The sequence below is a fragment of the Rattus norvegicus genome, chromosome 1 (assembly GCF_021556685.1).
Source record: "Rattus norvegicus strain SHRSP/BbbUtx chromosome 1, alternate assembly SHRSP_T2T, whole genome shotgun sequence".
Taxonomy (NCBI): domain Eukaryota; kingdom Metazoa; phylum Chordata; class Mammalia; order Rodentia; family Muridae; genus Rattus; species Rattus norvegicus.
This window is the reverse complement of record NC_141534.1, coordinates 171,179,323-171,197,551: the sequence shown is the minus strand read 5'-3', so window position 1 is coordinate 171,197,551 and position 18,229 is coordinate 171,179,323. Positions and strand designations below refer to the sequence as shown.

Below are 18,229 nucleotides of genomic sequence, written 5' to 3'. Positions count from 1 at the left end.
TGGTGAAACAACAAGAAAAACAAAAGGATAAAGAGCACTTTTGCTCTTATCTGTCTGGCCGGGTCATGCCAAGCTGTGTGGGCACCATCATAGGGCGGGCAGGAGGTCTCATCATTGGAGGCCCAGGCATCATGGGAATGTGGCTTTCCATGGGTGGTCTCATCCCAGGAGCTGGTCCCACAGGTATCATCCCAGGAGGAAAAGGGCCTATTATTGGCATCATGGGAGGGCCTTCCATGTGGGGTGCAGGCATCATGCTAGGCCGAGGAGGACCCGGGAGACTGGGGGAGGTGGGATCATGGCCCCTGCAGGCGGAGGAGCAGAGAATGGAGCTGGAGGGATCTTTCCTGTTGAAACGCAGCGGTTGTCTTGTCAGTCGGGCTCTGGGCCCTCTCTTCCATCCATTTCTGGTAATAGTCTTTGTGTTTCCGACCGTAATGGAAACTGTCCACTGAAGTCCTGCTTCTCCATCTGGGTAGGCACAACTTTCTCTGTCTTTTTCTTTTTTTAAATTAATCATTTTATTTGTTTGCATTTTAAATGGTATCCCCCTTCCTGGTTACCCTTCCACAAATACTCCATTCCATCCTCCCTTCCTTTCCCTTTGCCTCTACGAGGGTGCTCCCCAACTGAGACACCCACTGCTGCCTCACTACTTTAGCATCCCCCTACACTAGGCCATCAAGTCTACATAGGACCAAGGGCCTCCCTTCCCACTGATGTCAGATAAGGCCATCCTCTGCTACATATGTATCTGGAGACACGGATCCTTCCTTAGTTGGTGGTTTAGTCCTTGGGAACTCAGGCTGGTTGGTCCAGTTAGCTGATATTGTTCTTTCTATGGGGTTGCAGTCCCCTTCAGCTTCCATAGTCCTTCCCCTATCTCTTCCATTAGGGTCCCTGGGCTCAGTCTGATGGTTGGCCGTGAGTATCTGAATCTGTATTGGTTAGATGCTGGTAGAACCTTTAGGGAATAGCCATACCATGCTCCTGTCAGCAAGCCCTTCTCTGCGTCAGCAATAGTGTGGGGGTCTGCAGTTGGGATGGATGCCTAGGTGGGGCGGTCTCTGGGTGGCCTTTCCTTCAGGCTTGGTTCCATTTTGTCCCTGTCTTCTATTTGGACAGGAATATTTCTGGGTTAAAAAATTTGAGATATGTGGGTGGGCCCCATCCCTCAACTGGGGTAGTGTCTATCTACTGGGCTTGTCTCTATCGGCTGCATCTTTCCTTTGTTGGGTATGTCACCTAAAGTCATCACCATTGAGTCCGGGGAGCCTCTCACTTCCCAGGCATCTGAGACTTTTAGTGGCTACCTCCAGCTCTTCATCCCCACTGATACATGTTTATAGTCTATTTCCTGACCCTCTGTACTTCTGTCCCTTCCAATACATGGTCCTGCCCCTACCCCTTCCCTTTCCCCCTCCTCTCTCTCCCAGGACCCACCCTCCCTTGACCTCCTGTGATTGTTTTGTTCTCCGTTCTATGTAGGATTAAAGCATCTACACTTTGGTGTTCCTTCTTCTTTTTTTTTTTTTTAAAGATTTTATTTATTTACATGAGTACACTGTAGTTGCGTTCAGATGCACCAGAAGAGGGCATCAGATCTCATTACAGATGGTGTGAGCCACCATGTGGTTGCTGGGATTTGAACTCAGGACCTCTGGAAGCACAGTCAGTCCTCCTATCCGCTGAGCCATCTCTCCAGCCCGTTCCTTCTTCTTAAACTCTGTATAGTTTGTGGGTTGTATTGTGGGTATTCTGAGCTTTTGGGCTAATATCCACTTATCAGTGAGTACATACCATGTGTGTTCTTTTGTGTCTGGGTTACCTCACACAAGATGATATTTTCTAGTTCCATCCATCTGCCTGTGAATTTTATGATTTTTTTAATAGCCGAGTAGTACTTAATTGTGTAAATGTACATTTTCTGTATCCATCCTTCTGTTGAAAGATATCTGGGTGGTTTCCAGCTTTTGGCTGTTATAAACAAGGCTGCTATAAACATAGTAGAGCATGTGTCCTTGTTATATGTTGGAGCATCATGGAAATGAAAATCAAAACAACCCTGAGATCTGCCTCACTCCAATCAGAATGGCTAAAATCAAAACCACAGGTATCAGCAGATGCTGGCAAGGATGTGGAGAAAGAGGAACACTTCTCCATTGCTGGTGGGGCTGCAAGCTGGTAAAACTACTTTGGAAACAAATCTGGCTGTTCCTCAGAAAATTAGAAATAGTTCTACCTGAAGACATAGCTATACCACTACTGGGCATATATCTAAAAGGTGCTCCAACATATAACAAGGTAGGTACCACTTTCATTACTGATGTTCTCAGAAATGGCTGTCAATCTTACACCTCCTGCATGCTTCTTTTTTTTTATTACTTTTTTTTATTAACTTAAGTATTTCTTATTTACATTTCGAGTGTTATTCCCTTTTCCGGTTTCCCGACCAACATCCCCCTAACCCCTCCCCCTCCCCTTCTTTATGGGTGTTCCCCTCCACATCCTTCCCCCATTGCTGCCCTCCCCCCAACAGTCACGTTCACTGGGGGTTCAGTCTTAGCAGGACCAAGGGCTTCCCCTTCCACTGGTGATCTTACTAGGATATTCATTGCTACCTATGAGGTCAGAGTCCAGGGTCAGTCCATGTATAGTCTTTAGGTAGTGGCTTAGTCCCTGGAAGCTCTGGTTGCTTGGCATTGTTGTACATATGGGGTCTCGAGCCCCTTCAAGCTCTTCCAGTTCTTTCTCTGATTCCTCCAACGGGGGTCCTATTCTCAGTTCAGTGGTTTGCTGCTGGCATTCGCCTCTGTATTTGCTGTATTCTGGCTGTGTCTCTCAGGAGAGATCTACATCCGGCTCCTGTCGGTCTGTACTTCTTTGCTTCATCCATCTTGTCTAATTGGGTGGCTGTATATGTATGGGCCACATGTGGGGCAGGCTCTGAATGGGTGTTCCTTCAGTCTCTGTTTTAATCTTTGCCTCTCTATTCCCTGCCAAGGGTATTCTTGTTCCCCTTTTAAAGAAGGAGTGAAGCATTCACATTTTGATCATCTGTCTTGAGTTTCATGTGTTCTATGCATCTAGGGTAATTCAAGCATTTGGGCTAATAGCCATTTATCAATGAGTGCATACCATGTGTGTTTTTCTGTGATTGGGTTACCTCACACAGGATGATATTTTCCAGTTCCAACCATTTGTCTATGAATTTCATAAAGGCATTGTTTTTGATAGCTGAGTAATATTCCATTGTGTAGATGTACCACATTTTTTGTATCCATTCCTCTGTTGAAGAGCATCTGGGTTCTTTCCAGCTTCTGTCTATTATAAATAAGGCTGCTATGAACATAGTGGAGCAGGTGTTGTTTTTATATGTTGGGGCATCTTTTGCGTATATGTCCAAGAGAGGTATAGCTGAATCCTCAGGCAGTTCAATGTCCAATTTTCTGAGGAACCTCCAGACTGATTTCCAGAATGGTTGTACCAGTCTGCAATCCCACCAACAATGGAGGAGTGTTCCTCTTTCTCCACATCCTCGCCAGCATCTGCTGTCACCTGAGTTTTTGATCTTAGCCATTCTCACTGGTGTGAGGTGAAATCTCAGGGTTGTTTTGATTTGCATTTCCCTTATGACTAAAGATGTTGAACATTTCTTTAGGTGTTTCTCAACCATTAGGCATTCCTCAGCTGTGAATTCTTTGTTTAGCTCTGAACCCCATTTTTTAATAGGGTTATTTGTCTCCCTGCAGTCTAACTTCTTGAGTTCTTTGTATATTTTGGATATAAGGCCTCTATCTGTTGTAGGATTGGTAAAGATCTTTTCCCAATCTGTTGGTTGCCATTTTGTCCTAACCACAGTGTCCTTTGCCTTACAGAAGCTTTGCAGTTTTATGAGATCCCATTTGTCGATTCTTGATCTTAAAGCATAAGCCATTGGTGTTTTGTTCAGGAACTTTTTTCCAGTATCCATGTGTTCCAGATGCTGCCCTAGTTTTTCTTCTATTAGTTTGAGTGTATCTGGTTTGATGTGGAGGTCCTTGATCCACTTGGACTTAAGCTTTGTACAGGATGATAAGCATGGATCGATTTGCATTCTTCTACATGTTGACCTCCAGTTGAACCAGCACCATTTGCTGAAAATGCTATCTTTTTTCCATTGGATGGTTTTGGCTCCTTTGTCAAAAATCAAGTGCCCATAGGTGTTTGGGTTCATTTCTGGGTCTTCAATTCTGTTCCATTCGTCTGTCTGTCTGTCTCTGTACCAATACCATTCTGCATGCTTCTTGACCCAAATTCTTTGCTTTTAAGATGACTCTGGGATCCATTAATGAAATAATTCTATAGTAAACTCATATTCAGCTCTGCCTAATTGTTGTAGGTAAGGAAACCACACAACTGTGTTTGCTGATCTTTAAATCTATCCCCAAAGCCTCAGTTAATCTATTCAGTCATCCTAACTACATACTTATGGGCAAAGATTCTCACTAGAATCCATATTAGAATCACCCAGGGCCAGTGTTTTAAAACACAACCTTTTAACTATATTTCAAGAGTTTTAAATCCGTACATATAGAGTGGGGCTCAGACTTCTAACGAATTTCCCAGGTAATGTGGATGTTACTGCTCTCGTCAGATCGGTGGATCTGGTCATTTTTTATCCTTTGTGGTGAATATGTAATATCTTTCCTGCTTTTCTCAAATTTTCAACATCTTTTTTCAGTCTGAATGTCAAAGAATATTTCACCTAATTTAACCAAAACACAGAAGAGACCCAAAGAGAACATTTGCTTCCAAATAACAACCAACTAAACTCCTCATCTTACATGTTCTGTCATCCATTCTCGTATGAAGAATAAGCAGTTTGTGTTCGTAAGTCAAACCACCTACTTAGGCCCTTGCTCACTCTGTGTAAGGATTAAAGCTTGTGATTGCTTCTTCTATTCTTGTACCAGTTTCTTCCTCCTCACTGGAAATGTTTTCACCAAAATAAAACTATCACATGCTAGTCTTCAGAAAAGAAAGCACACACTAAAAGGCTTTTAAGTACCACAACCCCCTTCTCTCATTTGTTCTACTCTTATTCGATAAACTTGTTTTTTGACTCGTTTGCTCTTAACCACTTTCCAAACAGGATTTCTGTTCCCAAGTACTGTATCACAGCTGGTCTTTTGCTCTCTTGTATTCAAATTCAGCAGGCGGCTTGAGTTTTTAGCCACAAATAAACTCTCTACCAAACCGTTGCAAGGCTCAGAGAACATCATAGAAGTGTACTGAGGAGAATGTAAGAGTCAGGGTGCAGGGAAATGATGTCTTCTGGATATGACATGGACTCATGAATTCATTGCAGTTATAGTTACCTGCACAAGACCAAGCCACCAGGACCAGTCGGTCTACCAGCAGACTGCATTAACTCCACTTAGTGGGTTATGAGAAAGGAGAGGAGACGGGGATGATAGACAGAGGGTCAGGAATTTGAACAGAGGTGTGTAGCAATGGGGGATGGGGAACTGGAGGTAGCTGCCAGAAAGTCCCAGGTGCCAGGAAAGCAAGAGGCTCCCAGGACCCAACAGGCATGAGATTAGCTAAAATGCCAAACAAAGGGGAGGAAGAACCTGTAGAGACCATATCCAGAGGTTAGCCAAGGCCTCTGGTTGGTGGTTGGGGCCACCCATACTTCTCAAAATTTTAACCCAGAATTGCTCCTGTCTAAAGGAAATTCAGGGACAAAGAGTGGAGCAGAGACTAAAGGAAAGGCCATCCAGAGACTGCCCCACCTGGGGACCCATCCCATACACAGCCACCAAACCCAGACACTATTGCTGATGCCAAGAAGTGCTTGCTGACAGGAACCTTATATGGATGTCTTCTGAGAGGCTCTGCCAGAGTCTTATTGATACAGATGAGGATGCTTGATGCTAACCATTGGACTGAGCACAGGGACCCCAATGGAGGAGTTAGGGAAGAGACTGAAGGAACTGAAGGGGTTTGCAACCCCAGAGGAAGAACAGCAATATCAGCCAATCAGACTCCCTCAGAGCTCCCAGGGACTAAAACACCAACCAAATACACACACATGGAAGGACCCATGGCTCCAGCTGCATATGTAGCACAGGATGGCATTGTCTGGCATCAATAGGAGGAGGAGCCCTTGATCCTGTGAAGGCTTGATTTCCCAGTGTAGGGGAATGTCAGGGCAGTGAGATGGGAGTGGGTGGGTAGGAGTGGGAGTATCCTCATAAAAGCAGGGGGAGGGGGAGGAAAGAGGGGGGTTCTGGAGGGAAAAATGGGAAAGGGGATAGCATTTGAAATGTAAATACATAAAATATCCAATTTTAAAAAAGGAAGAAAAAGAAAAAAAGACAAGAGAACAGGAGGGTGGAGGAGCGATGTGTTGAGAGTTGTCCAAGAGCAATAAGAATGGGAATTATAGGTAGATATGATCAATGTATGCATGTATAGAATTGTCAAATCACTTAATTCTGTAGTCAGTTGGCCCTTTGGAACTATCTCTCTAATTTTCAATATTTAGTTACTCTTACTTTTGCAATGTCATTTGATCTTTCATCTTCTACCTTGTTTGTCCATCCCCTTCTCTGAATTATAATATTTCAGATTTTAATGTTGTACCAAAGGCAATATTTTTATATCTATTCATTTTTATATACTAACAAGGTAATCTTGTGTACAACTAGGACCTTTATCAGTTTTTCATCTATTTTTTATATCTAATGTGTAGCTAGTCTTAGTCAATAAATCAAGTAATCTTAACACTGATATACATTAGACCTGCAATATTTAGCTATTTTGCCACACTTTTATTTTGTTAGATAAAAATAAATACCATAAACACCTGTGACTATACCCATCTAAATTTCTTGGAACGTCCCTCATGTAGTTTCTTTATATGACCATTCGTCTGCACAAAACATTATAGAATTAACAATAGAAGTTAAGTGGGAGTTTAGGGTTGCCAGGAACTCTTGGAATCTCTAGTATTCGTGGTATGAGGTTGTGATGTCAGTGCTGAGGTCACAGAGGTGACAGATAGAATGGGTTCCAGCCCAGAAGGCCTGCAGGGTGGCTGTACAGCAAGATGAGGGCAGTTTGGAGCCCTGCCTAAGAGGAAGGACGGGGCCACAGCAGATTGGTGTGTATCCCCCAAATTGGGCCCTTTTATTGCCCCTTCCATTCCTTTATTCATCATCTGAAGACCATTTCCCTGGGCCCTGAGTGTTTTTCTCCCTGACTAACACATCCTAAGTCCATAGTTCCCTCAAAGCAGTCCTGTCCAAGTGACCTAGTGGTCCTTTCCATGTGAACACTACACCTTCCCCTGCCCCAGAGACCCAAGGCCCTCCTTATACTCCTTCCTCACTTTCATCATTGTTTGAAAGGATGATCTTCGTCTCCCACCCCCATCCCCTCAGCTGTGTCCCCACAGACCTGGGCCTCCTGCTGCCCATCATGGCCAAAAGTGGAGAGGCTCTACCACAGGGCAGCCCAGCGCCAGTACAGGATTCCCAGCTCATCCGGGTGACAGTGAAGACACCCAAGGACAAGGAGGATTTCTCAGTTGTAGACACGTGTACCATCCGGCAGTTAAAGGAAAAGATATCACACCGCTTTAAAGCACATCCAAATCAGCTGGTCCTGATCTTTGCGGGAAAAATCCTCAAGGACCCTGACTCATTGGCACAGTGTGGAGTTCGAGATGGCCTCACAGTTCACCTCGTCATCAAGATGCAGCGTCGGACCACAGGCACTGAGTGCCCAGCACCACCAGTCTCCACTCCAGGCCCAAATCCTCTAGAACTCCCTCAGCCAAATTCTGCTTACCCTGTGGATGGGTCTCCTTCTTTCAGCTTAGGGGTCCTCACAGGCCTCAGTGGGTTGGGTCTGACCTCAGGTAGCTTCTCTGACCAGCCAGGCTCACTGATGTGGCAGCACATGTCAGTGCCTGAACTTGTGGCTCAGCTGGTTGATGACCCCTTCATCCAGGGTCTGCTGTCCAACACGGGCCTAATGCGCCAGCTGGTTCTTGATAATCCTCACATGCAGCAGCTGATCCAGCAGAACCCTGAGATTGGTCATATTCTTAATAACCCCGAGATCATGCGGCAGACAATGGAGTTTTTACGTAACCCTTCCATGATGCAGGAGATGATGCGTAGCCAGGATCGAGCACTCAGTAACCTGGAGAGCATCCCTGGTGGCTACAATGTGCTGCGTACTATGTACACAGATATTATGGATCCCATGCTTAATGCGGTACAGGAGCAGTTTGGTGGCAATCCTTTTGCTACTGCTACTACTGCTAGTACCACCACCACCAGCAGCCAACCCTCAAGGACAGAGAACTGTGACCCTCTTCCCAATCCCTGGACTTCCACTTGTGGGGTTTCAGGTAGCAGACAAGGGAGACAGCCTGGGGACCAGGATACATCTGAGAGTAGAAATAGGCTTCCAAGCTTTCTGGGTAACATAGGACTCTTTGATTATCTCCAACAGTTACACGAGACTTCTCAGGCCCTGGGATCCTACCTGCAGGGTACTGTGCCAACTCCAAGTTCAAGCCAGGAAACACCACTATCAGGAAACAGAGTTCCTCCAAATTTACCCCCATCCCCTAAACCTGGGTCAGGCCAACCTCTGCCCAAAGACTCAGTAGCAATCAAGGGAAAGTCGTCCTGCCCAGCTTTCTTGAGACATTCATCTGAGAACAGTACTGGACAAGGTGGAAGCCTACATGATTCAGGGAAGAGTTCTACTGGCCCGAGTACTGGCCTGCCCAATCTTACCTCTCAGATAGGGGATAATGCCAACAGATCCCCATTTGTTTCTACACCATCATCCCTTATATCACCTACTCCTGGAGCCCCAGAATCTCCCTGGCTTCCTCCAACAGGTTACCCAAGATCTCTGAGATCAGCTTTAACAAATCAAGTCCCTCGAATGCAGAATGAGCTACATCAACAGCTCCCACTACTGCTGCACCTTCAGACAGCCATGACAAATCCCCGTGTCATGCAAGCCTTGCTGCAGATTGAGCAGGGTCTGCAGATTCTGGCTACTGAAGCACCCCGCCTCCTGCTCTGGTTCATGCCTTGCCTAGCAGGGTTGAGTGGTGTAATAGGAGGTACAGAATCTAGGGAAGGTGTTGTTATGTCTGAGGATCCCCGACCAACCCCAACTTCTCAGATTTCCTTAGTACAGGGTTCTGCAGAGCTAGGTTTCCATTCCTCCCCCTTTCTCCAGGTGTTGCAAGCGTTAGCTAGTACCAATCCCCAGCAGCTACAACTGGAGGCTCACTTCCGGGTACAGCTGGAGCAACTACGGGCTATGGGCTTTCTGAATCTGGAAGCCAATCTCCAGGCCCTCATTGCTACAGGGGGTGATGTAGATGCTGCTGTGGAGAAACTGAGGAAGTCTTAGGAACTCTTGTTATTTGGACCATATCTTTTCCTTTGTGTTCTTCCCCCATGTCTTATTACCCTAGTTCTCCTATTCTTGAATACAGCTGCACTATAAACCAAATTACTATGATGTTCTTTACTGTGGAGACGATGTTCTGGAGTCAATGTGGAAGATGACAAGCCAGAAGTAGGGTGGGGATGCTGTGTGATCCAACTGTGACTGACACTCTTCTACCTGGGGCCTTTGACTGAGTTCTGTGTGTGCCTATCGTGCGATGCAATTACATCCAGTCTCTAGTGCTGCCAATTGCCTGAGTCTGATTCTTGTGGGCTTTGAGAAAAGGGGGTAGAAACAGGTGGTAAAGACTGTTTCTCTGGAGGGTATAGGAAGCTAAATGGTGGGAAGCTAGAGGAACCAAAGACTTGGGGTTGGGAGGAGGTGTTGCTGCCACTCTTTGAAGCAGAAGGCCCATGGATTTCCTGGGGCTTCTGGAAGTTTTTCAAATTTTGGTGTATTATAGGAGCAAGCTGCCACACACTCTATTTTGGTATGCCTTATTACATGCCTGGCTTGAGAAAGGACACCATTTCATACATTTAATCTCTAAAAGCTATCTCACAGACTTGACCTTAATCTCTGGGTTGGTAAGAGCTACAGTAGGAAGGATCCAGTCTCAATTATAATTATGGATTCTGCAGTCTTACCCAGTTTATATTACTTCTTATGGACAGATTCAGAGACAAGAGTCTTCCTCTTTCATCTTTTTCCTTTTCTTTTTGAATATTTAATATTTGTGTTTTGTGTGATCATATGTGCACAATGAATATGTGGAAAAAATTTTCAGTACAGACATTCCGACACACACACACACACACACACACACACACACACACACACACACACACCATACCTTTCCCTGCATATATATGCTGCACACACAAGAGAAAGCAAATGCAGATCTATGCAATACCATGAGCACTCTTACTGATAGTCTAGTCTGGAGAGACATGGGAGCCATCCAGAGATAAAGCCTGCAACAATGTTCAGAGTGAAGCAGATAAATCTTTGGGGGGTGGGGAAGAAGACTGTCCTTGCAGAAGGGCTGCATGCAGCAAGAGGGACTTTTGACACAGACCTCAGACAAAAATATTGTTCCCATTACCTGTGTGTTTACAGAGTAAAACTGTTACAATCCATAAGTGAATCAAGTGACGTGGGACTTTCAGTACCTATATACAGGAATGTGTGCATGAATCTTTATTGCAAGAAAGGCACAATGTGTCCCAGTGCATTTCAACATGTGCATACCCTATGCACAGATGTACATGTGTATATACTAAATATAGTCCATCAAGTCCAACAGACAAGGAATACAGACAAAAACTTTCATGCTATAGTACAGCCACAGAAGGAAAGAGGTCTTCAGTGGATTATATCTTTGTGAAAAAAAACTGCGTATGGTGTGCATTTCAATGTCAGAGGCTCAGTGCAGTATGCTTTCACATCTAATCTCCCTTCCCCCTTGGCTTCCACAATCCAATCTTAGAGTTGCTAGAGCAGCAGCTAGCATGTGGTATAAAGATGAGACCGAGGTTTAGAAGCAACTTTTCCTGGACACTTGCATTTCAGTTTCTAGGTGGGGCTTAGAGCTATTAGCACTTGCCCCTCCAATTTCCCTACCTGTTTCCTACAATTGAGGGAAATCTTGTCCAGATAAATCAAACATTTCTTATTGCAGCACTAAGCAAAACCAAGAGGCCAGCCTAACCCCACCATTTTCTAAAGCCCAGAAGAGGCACACTGTAGGGTATGTGTACCTGCAGAAGGTGCATGAGACAACACTTTTCCACCTTTGGAAATCCAAGAGGAAAATAATCTTTGTATAAAGAAATTTTTTGGAGTCAGAGAGATGGCTCAGTGGTCAAGAGTATATGCTGCTTTTGTAGAGGACCTAAGTTTAGTTCCAGAACCCTTTATGGGGTAGGTGGCTCACAACTACGTGTAATTCTAGCTCTAGGGAGTCTGTTGCTTTCTTCTGGACACCAAGGGCACCCATCTTTATCTTTGCATGTACACAGACCCAAACACCCATACAAAAATAAATCTTAATTATTTGCTGTTCATCTGGGTGAGAGAAATCTTGAAAGCTCCTCAGGAAAAGAACACTTAGGATGAGTTTTTGTTTGTTTGTTTTTTAATTTTATTTGAGCACACTGTAGCTATCCTCAGACACACCAGAAGAGGACATCGGATCCCATTACAGATGGTTGTAAGCCACCAATCTCTTGCTAAAACTTGACCTCAGGACTTCTGGAAGAACAGTGCTTTTTATCTGCTGAGCCATCCTTCCAGCCCTAGGATGAGTTTTAAAGTCGTGGCTAGGAGAGTGTTTAGTGAATTTTGTTCTTGTCATAGCCTCTTCATACAATATTTCTGTTAACATGTACTACTAGTATATATCAACAGAGTCCAATGAGATAGGTCCATATTGAATACTGCACACACACATCAGATCCAGCCTCCTGTCTTGCTTTTTTTTTTAATGTTATGTATGTGAGTACAGTGTCACTGTCTTCAGACACAGCAGAAGAGGGCATCAGATCCCATTACAGATGGTTGTGAACCACCATGTGGTTGCTGGGAATTGAACTCAGGACCTCTGGAAGAGAAGTCAGTGCTCTTAACCTCTGACTCATCTCTGCAGCCCTGTTTTGATTTCTACTTTGCTTTCAAACTGACATGGCTCACATGTGCCATGAAAACAGACTTTACAACTGGGCTATGTTATAAAACCCTCCTATTGACTTAAGCTTTATAAGAGAACACACAACCCTTATTTTTCTGTGTTTACCTTATTTCAAATAACAATTTTTGTCTTTAACCATGTGTATTGTTGCAAATGAAAAGGCTTCATTCATTTTGTTGTCAAATAATACTCAATGATATATATATATGCATATACATACACACACACACACACACACACACACACACACTAGATTTTCTAAATTCATCCATCTAGGCTGTTACACATATTAGCAGTTGGACATAATGCTATAAAAACACAGGCATCTGGGACTCTCTTTTCTACATCGAGTTCATTTCCTTTGGATGTTTATCCAGAAGCAGCATTCTTGAATCATGTGATACATCCAAAAGTTTGCAAGGATCTGCTACACTGTTACCTATAACTGTCTCACTAATTGACTATCCCACTAACTCTCAAGAACTCTCTGGAGTTGATTGAATGCTTGGAATCTTTGCTGAAGCTTCAATGGTGACTGACTTACCCAGTGCCATGGTGGTGTACCTGGAGGAAACATCATCCTGGGACAGAGAAGGTTGCTGCCTTCTACCCAGCAACTAAGGCGAAGTCTGACAAGTGGAAAAGAAATAAGTGATTAAATGATGGAGCCTTGAAGTATGAGTAAGCAGAAGGGAGGATAGATGAGAAAATGTTTACAACGGTCAATATACATCAGTAGAAGCTGCTGGGAAACAGAGCTGGTGTCTGACAGAGTAAAGGCCAGAACAGAGCTCGTGTCTTGAGGGAGCAAGGCCCTTGGAATTTGAGGGAGAGAAGACCCCTACAGGTTGATGTCTGCTGGACTTCTCATCTCTTCCCATCCACTGTCACTGCTCTGAGTCTTGTTATCAACAATGATCTAAGATGAAGTACCTGGGCTTTGACAAGATGAGATGAGGGTGATATGCATGGAAAAGAAAAGGCAGACTTAGATGTCATTATACTGGGCCTAGTACCTGGCTCCCTCCAAATAAGATCTTTTCCTTTACCAGGAGATTTACTAGAAAAAAATCAAACAAAAAAAGTGATTACATCTTTAGTTGCTTGATCCCAGACAGGAAGTTGAGCATCACTTTAGCAAAAAGATTTTAGAAGCCAGAGGACCAAGACATCTGCAATGAGATAGTGTTTTCCATGTAATACAGAGCTGCACCTATGAAATCCTTTTTTTAAAAAAATTTTAATTTTTACTACTTTATTTTTTAAATTTTTATTAGATATATTTCTTTACTTACATTTCAAATATTATTCCCCTTCCCAGTTTCCTGTCTATAAACCCCCCATCCCCTTGAAATCTTAGCAACACACTCTTCTAAACAAGACTTACACACTTCGTAACCTGAATGTAGGAAATCTCACAAGACCCCATCCCTAGACGAAGGACTGTAGGTAATTGATGGACGTTGAAAGAGGATTAGTCTTCTCTGGGAATGAATTTCCTAACAGGCTATCTAACCCCAAGTGTCAGCCTTCAACATATGTGCATATGAGCTGCACTGAATGGTGTTGAGCACCCACTCAACTGGTGATATTTGTGCACACACACACACACACACACACACACACACACACACACACACACACACACACACACACAGTGTAACTGGTAAGGAGTCAGGAAGTTGAGAGGGAGTGCAGGAGATAGAGGAGTAGATGGGACCAGTTGACCAATTGGGATTGGGCAACATACCAGAAGGCTTGTCCTGGGAGAAGACATTTTCCCTTTCTCCATGTCATGTATTTTTGGCTTAGGGATTAGGAAAGCTGAGGCACACAAGGAGGAGAAAGCACATTGCTAGGTAGGAAGCATTCTATTTGAGCCCAGATGTGAAATTAGTTTATTTTTAGACTCCATGGTTTTAGTTACTGTGCCCAAAGAAATGATTCATTTCTGCTTTAATTCTTAGTTCCCAACTTGCGAGCAGGGTGTGATTTGAAGTATTTCATTGGGTGTTTTGAATATCTGACTCCTGCACACATGGGCATGGAGTCAAAGCATTTACACACGTGTACGCCCATTTACATCCCTGTGTTCTTATTTCATCTACTCGTAGTTAGTTGTTCAGGGAACAACTTCAGGGAACTTGACAAAAAAGCAAGTGCTCAGACCATTGTTCTGAAAAAATGCTCTGGATTTTTGTTTATTTTCCTAAATATGTTGGAACAGAATTCAAATTTCAGAAAGGCAAATGAGGTTTTGATTGGCTTTTCATGACAGTTACAAATTGGTAGAGAACTGAGAAATTTATAACAGACATCTTTGCTTTTCAAGGAAAGTATTCTTCCATTTATTCAAATTTTCTCTGTTAACTCATCTTTGTTCCTTCCCATTACATTTTAACAGACTCTGAGTAAGTCTTTTTCTTCTACTGCATATTCTGAGAGGTCAGTGCAAGGGAAAACTGCTTTGTTACTGGCTACATAGTTTATCCTCTTTGGTGTGTTGATCGTTATGCAAGTGTGATGTGAGTTAGACAGTCATCACTATTGTAGTAAGGATTGGTGTGTGTAAATTGCAGCTATGTCAATAGGAAAATTAGAATATAGAGAACAAAAGTGATTCCACTTTCAGGATACTACAACTAGTACCACAACGGTGGTCTTTCTACTAGCACTGGGTTTAGTAAAATTGGTTTTAGTAAAATATGGTTTTAGTAAAATTGTGGTTGTTGGGTGCTGGAAAGATGGCTTAGTGGTGAAGAGGATTTGTCCTATTTAGGGTTCTATTATTGTGAAGAGATACTGTGACCACAGCAATTCTTTTTTTTCTTTTTTTTTTTAAGATTTATTAATTATATATGAGTATACTGTAGCTGTCTTCAGACACACCAGAAGAGGGCATCAGATCTCACTACAGATGGTTGTGAGCCACCATGTGGTTGCTGGGAATTGAACTCAGGACCTCTGGAAGAGCAGTCAGTACTCTTAACCTCTGAGCCATCTCTCCAGCCCCAACCACAGCAATTCTTATAAAGGAAAACATGTAATTGGTTCTGGCTTAGAGTTTCAGAGGTTTAGTCCGTTATCTACATGGTGGGAAGCATAGTGGCGTGCAGGCAGACACGGTGCTGGAGCTACTAAGAGTTCTACATCTGAATTAGGTGGCAGAAGTGACTGTGTGCCACTAGGCCTGGTTTTGAGCTGAGACCTGAAAGCCCAGACCCTAGTGACATACTTCCTAGGACAAAGCCACACATATTCCAACAAGGCCACATATTCTAATAGTGCCACTTGCTATGGACCCTTGGGGGGAGCATTTTTATTTTAAATAACCACATTCCACACTCTGGCTCCCATAAACTTGTAGCCATATCATGATGCAAAATACATTTAGTTTAACTTCAAAAGTTCCCACAGCCTATGACAGTATCAGCACTATTTAAAAATATAAAGTTCAAACTCAGTTCTGAGACTTATTCAATCTCTTAACTGTAATCCCCTGTAAAATTAAAGTGAGAAGCAAATCACATACTTATAATATACAGTGCACAGGATGCATATAACAACTCCCAAAGGGGGCACAGTGAGGAAATACCAAAGCAAGACTGACAGCCATCTGAGCAGACTCCAAACTCTGCATCTCCATGTCTGATGTCAAAACATTCATTGGATCTCCAAGTCCTTTCAGCTTTGTTGACTGCAACACGCTTCTTTCTCTTGGGCTATTCCACTCCTGGTGGTAAACTTCCTTGGCAGACATCCCACAACTCTAGCATCTCCATTATCTTGGAGCCTCTGAGCAATACAGGCTTCATATCATAGCTTCACACAGTGGCCTCTCTAGGCCTCCCACGTAGGGACAATCCTGACACGTGCCTGGCCTCAAAAGCTTTTGTTAGTCTCAGAGGGAGTTTCCATAACTCCTTTCTTCTATCCTTGACTTTAAAGCCAAAACCATACATGACTGAAGCTGCTAAGCTCTACTGCTTCCTGAGAGTGGAACGTAGCCCCCTTGTTCGAAAATGTTTTTACCAGCTCTTAGTTTCCTATGGGTTCCTTCTCTGCCTAAGCTTGGCTGTCCTGGAACTTGCCCTGTAGACCAGACTGGCCTTGAACTTAGAGATCTACCAGCCTCTTTCTTTGGATTAAAGGTATGCACACCATGCCTGGCCTGAAGCTTTCCTTTAATTCATTTTCACATTTATTTAACTACATTTTTTTACAAGTCAGAAGCTTAGCTGGGTGGGGGTCTTGCTCTGAGATCACCACTCCCTTTATTTCCCTTAGCAGCAGGCTTTTCATTAATCTTTTATCTCCTTGAATACAGGACTTAACTCCTTTCCACTTCCCAGTGCCCTTTGCTCTTCATCTTCTATATTTTATATTTCTCCTTGCTTAGCTTGCTCCTTTTTATTATAAAATTTTCACAAGCATAAACACTAATAACCACATGATAAACACTAATAATTGACGTGATAGAGTCAATACTAAGTTGTTTTGACATTTCTTCTGCAAATGTAATTAATTCAAAAGACGTAAATTTAGCCTCCGGCAGTTTTTTTTTTTTTTTTTTTTTGGATAAGGGCAGAAAGCAGCCTCATTCTTCACCAAAATATAATAGTTTCTAGGCCACAGTCTTCTCTGAAACCTCCTGAACTCAGGCCTCTACAGTTCAAATCAACCCAGCACTGCTGTCTTCTTTGTTCCTACTGTGATGGCCCATTAAGTCCCACTTAAAGTATTCAGCTACTTTTCTCTTCCAAAGTTTAAACTATACATTCCTCCAAACAAAAACACACTCAAGCCTATTATAGGAATACCCTAGTCCCTGGTACCAATTTCTGTCTTATTTGAGGTTTCTATTGCTATGACGAGACACTATGACCACAGCAGTTCTTATAAAAACAAAACAAAGCAAAACCAAAAAAAAAAAAAAAACCGAAAAATATTTAATTGGGTCTGGCTTACAGTTTCAGAGGTTTAGATAATTATCACCATGGTGGGAAGCATGGCGGCGTGCAGGCAGACATAGTGCTGGAGAAGGAGCTGGGAGTTGTACATCCAGATCTGCAGGAAATGATTGTGTGTCACTAGGCCTGGTTTTGTGTTTCTGAGACCCCAAAACCAAGCTCCTAGTGAAATGCTTCCTAGAACAAAGCCACATCTATTTCAACAAGGCTACAAATCATAGTAGTGCCACTCACTATAAACGTGGGGAAGTCATTTTTATTCAGACCACTACACTGTTCTTGCAGAGGTCCCAAGTCCAGTTCCCAGAACCTACACTGGATAGTTTGAAGCCTCCTATAACTCCTGCTCCACGGGAATCTCAGTCTTCTGGGCTTTGCAGGTATCTATCTACATACACATGGCATATATACACAGAGACACATATAAAATAAACAACAAAAACCAACTCTAGCTTTATACTTTCTGGATTTCTGGTGTTTCTTTCTCCCACCCCTGCAGGCGTATGCATATGTGTCTGCACATACACTTGCTCATGCATGTGCATATGAAGGATAGAGACTGGCATTGACCAGATATGTTCCATATTATTTCTGAGACAATGTCTCCTACTGACACTGGAGGGTGCTGTTCTTGCTAGAGTGACCCGCCAGGAGCCACAGCATTCGTTGAGATCATTATCCCTTCCAAAGCTTGAATTACAGTAGTGCAGCATTCTGTTTGGCTTTTTTAACTTGGCTGCTGGTATTCCCAACTCAGGTCTCCATGACTAAATGGTAAGCTAGCTCGTTCTTTGTTTCCTTCCTTCCTTCCTTCCTTCCTTCCTTCCTTCCTTCCTTCCTTCCTTCCTTCCTTTCTTCCTTCCTTCCTTCCTCTCTCTCTCTCTCTCTCTCTCTCCCTTCCTTCCTTCCTTCCTTCCTTCCTTCCTTCCTTCCTTCCTTCCTTCCTCTTCTCCCTCCTCCTTTTCATCTTCTTCTTTTTAAGACATAGTTTCCTTTTAGTAGCCTTGGCTATCTAGGGGGTTTCTTTGTAGACCAGGCTGGCTTTGACCTCACAGAGATCCACTTGCCTCTGCCTCCCAAGTGCTGTGATTAAAGG

At 43.4% G+C, this 18,229-nt stretch overlaps 1 protein-coding gene across 4 annotated transcripts; it reads left to right on the top strand.

Moving 5' to 3' along the window:
• Positions 1-7,033: 7,033 nt before the first annotated feature.
• Ubqln3 (ubiquilin 3) lies at positions 7,034-9,723 on the top strand. Of its 4 annotated transcripts, none has more exons than XM_087559442.1 (3): positions 7,062-7,150; positions 7,398-8,407; positions 8,512-9,723. In XM_087559442.1, the coding sequence occupies exons 2-3, from the start codon at positions 7,399-7,401 to the stop codon at positions 8,631-8,633; spliced, it is 1,131 nt and encodes a 376-aa protein (XP_087415568.1). In that variant the 5' UTR covers positions 7,062-7,150; position 7,398; the 3' UTR covers positions 8,634-9,723.
• Positions 9,724-18,229: the final 8,506 nt, after the last annotated feature.

What these genes read in the sequence shown, in the direction of transcription:
- Ubqln3 (XM_087559420.1), top strand. Translation starts at nt 7,399, where the DNA reads ATGATCTTCGTCTCCCACCCCCATCCCCTCAGCTGTGTCCCCACAGAC.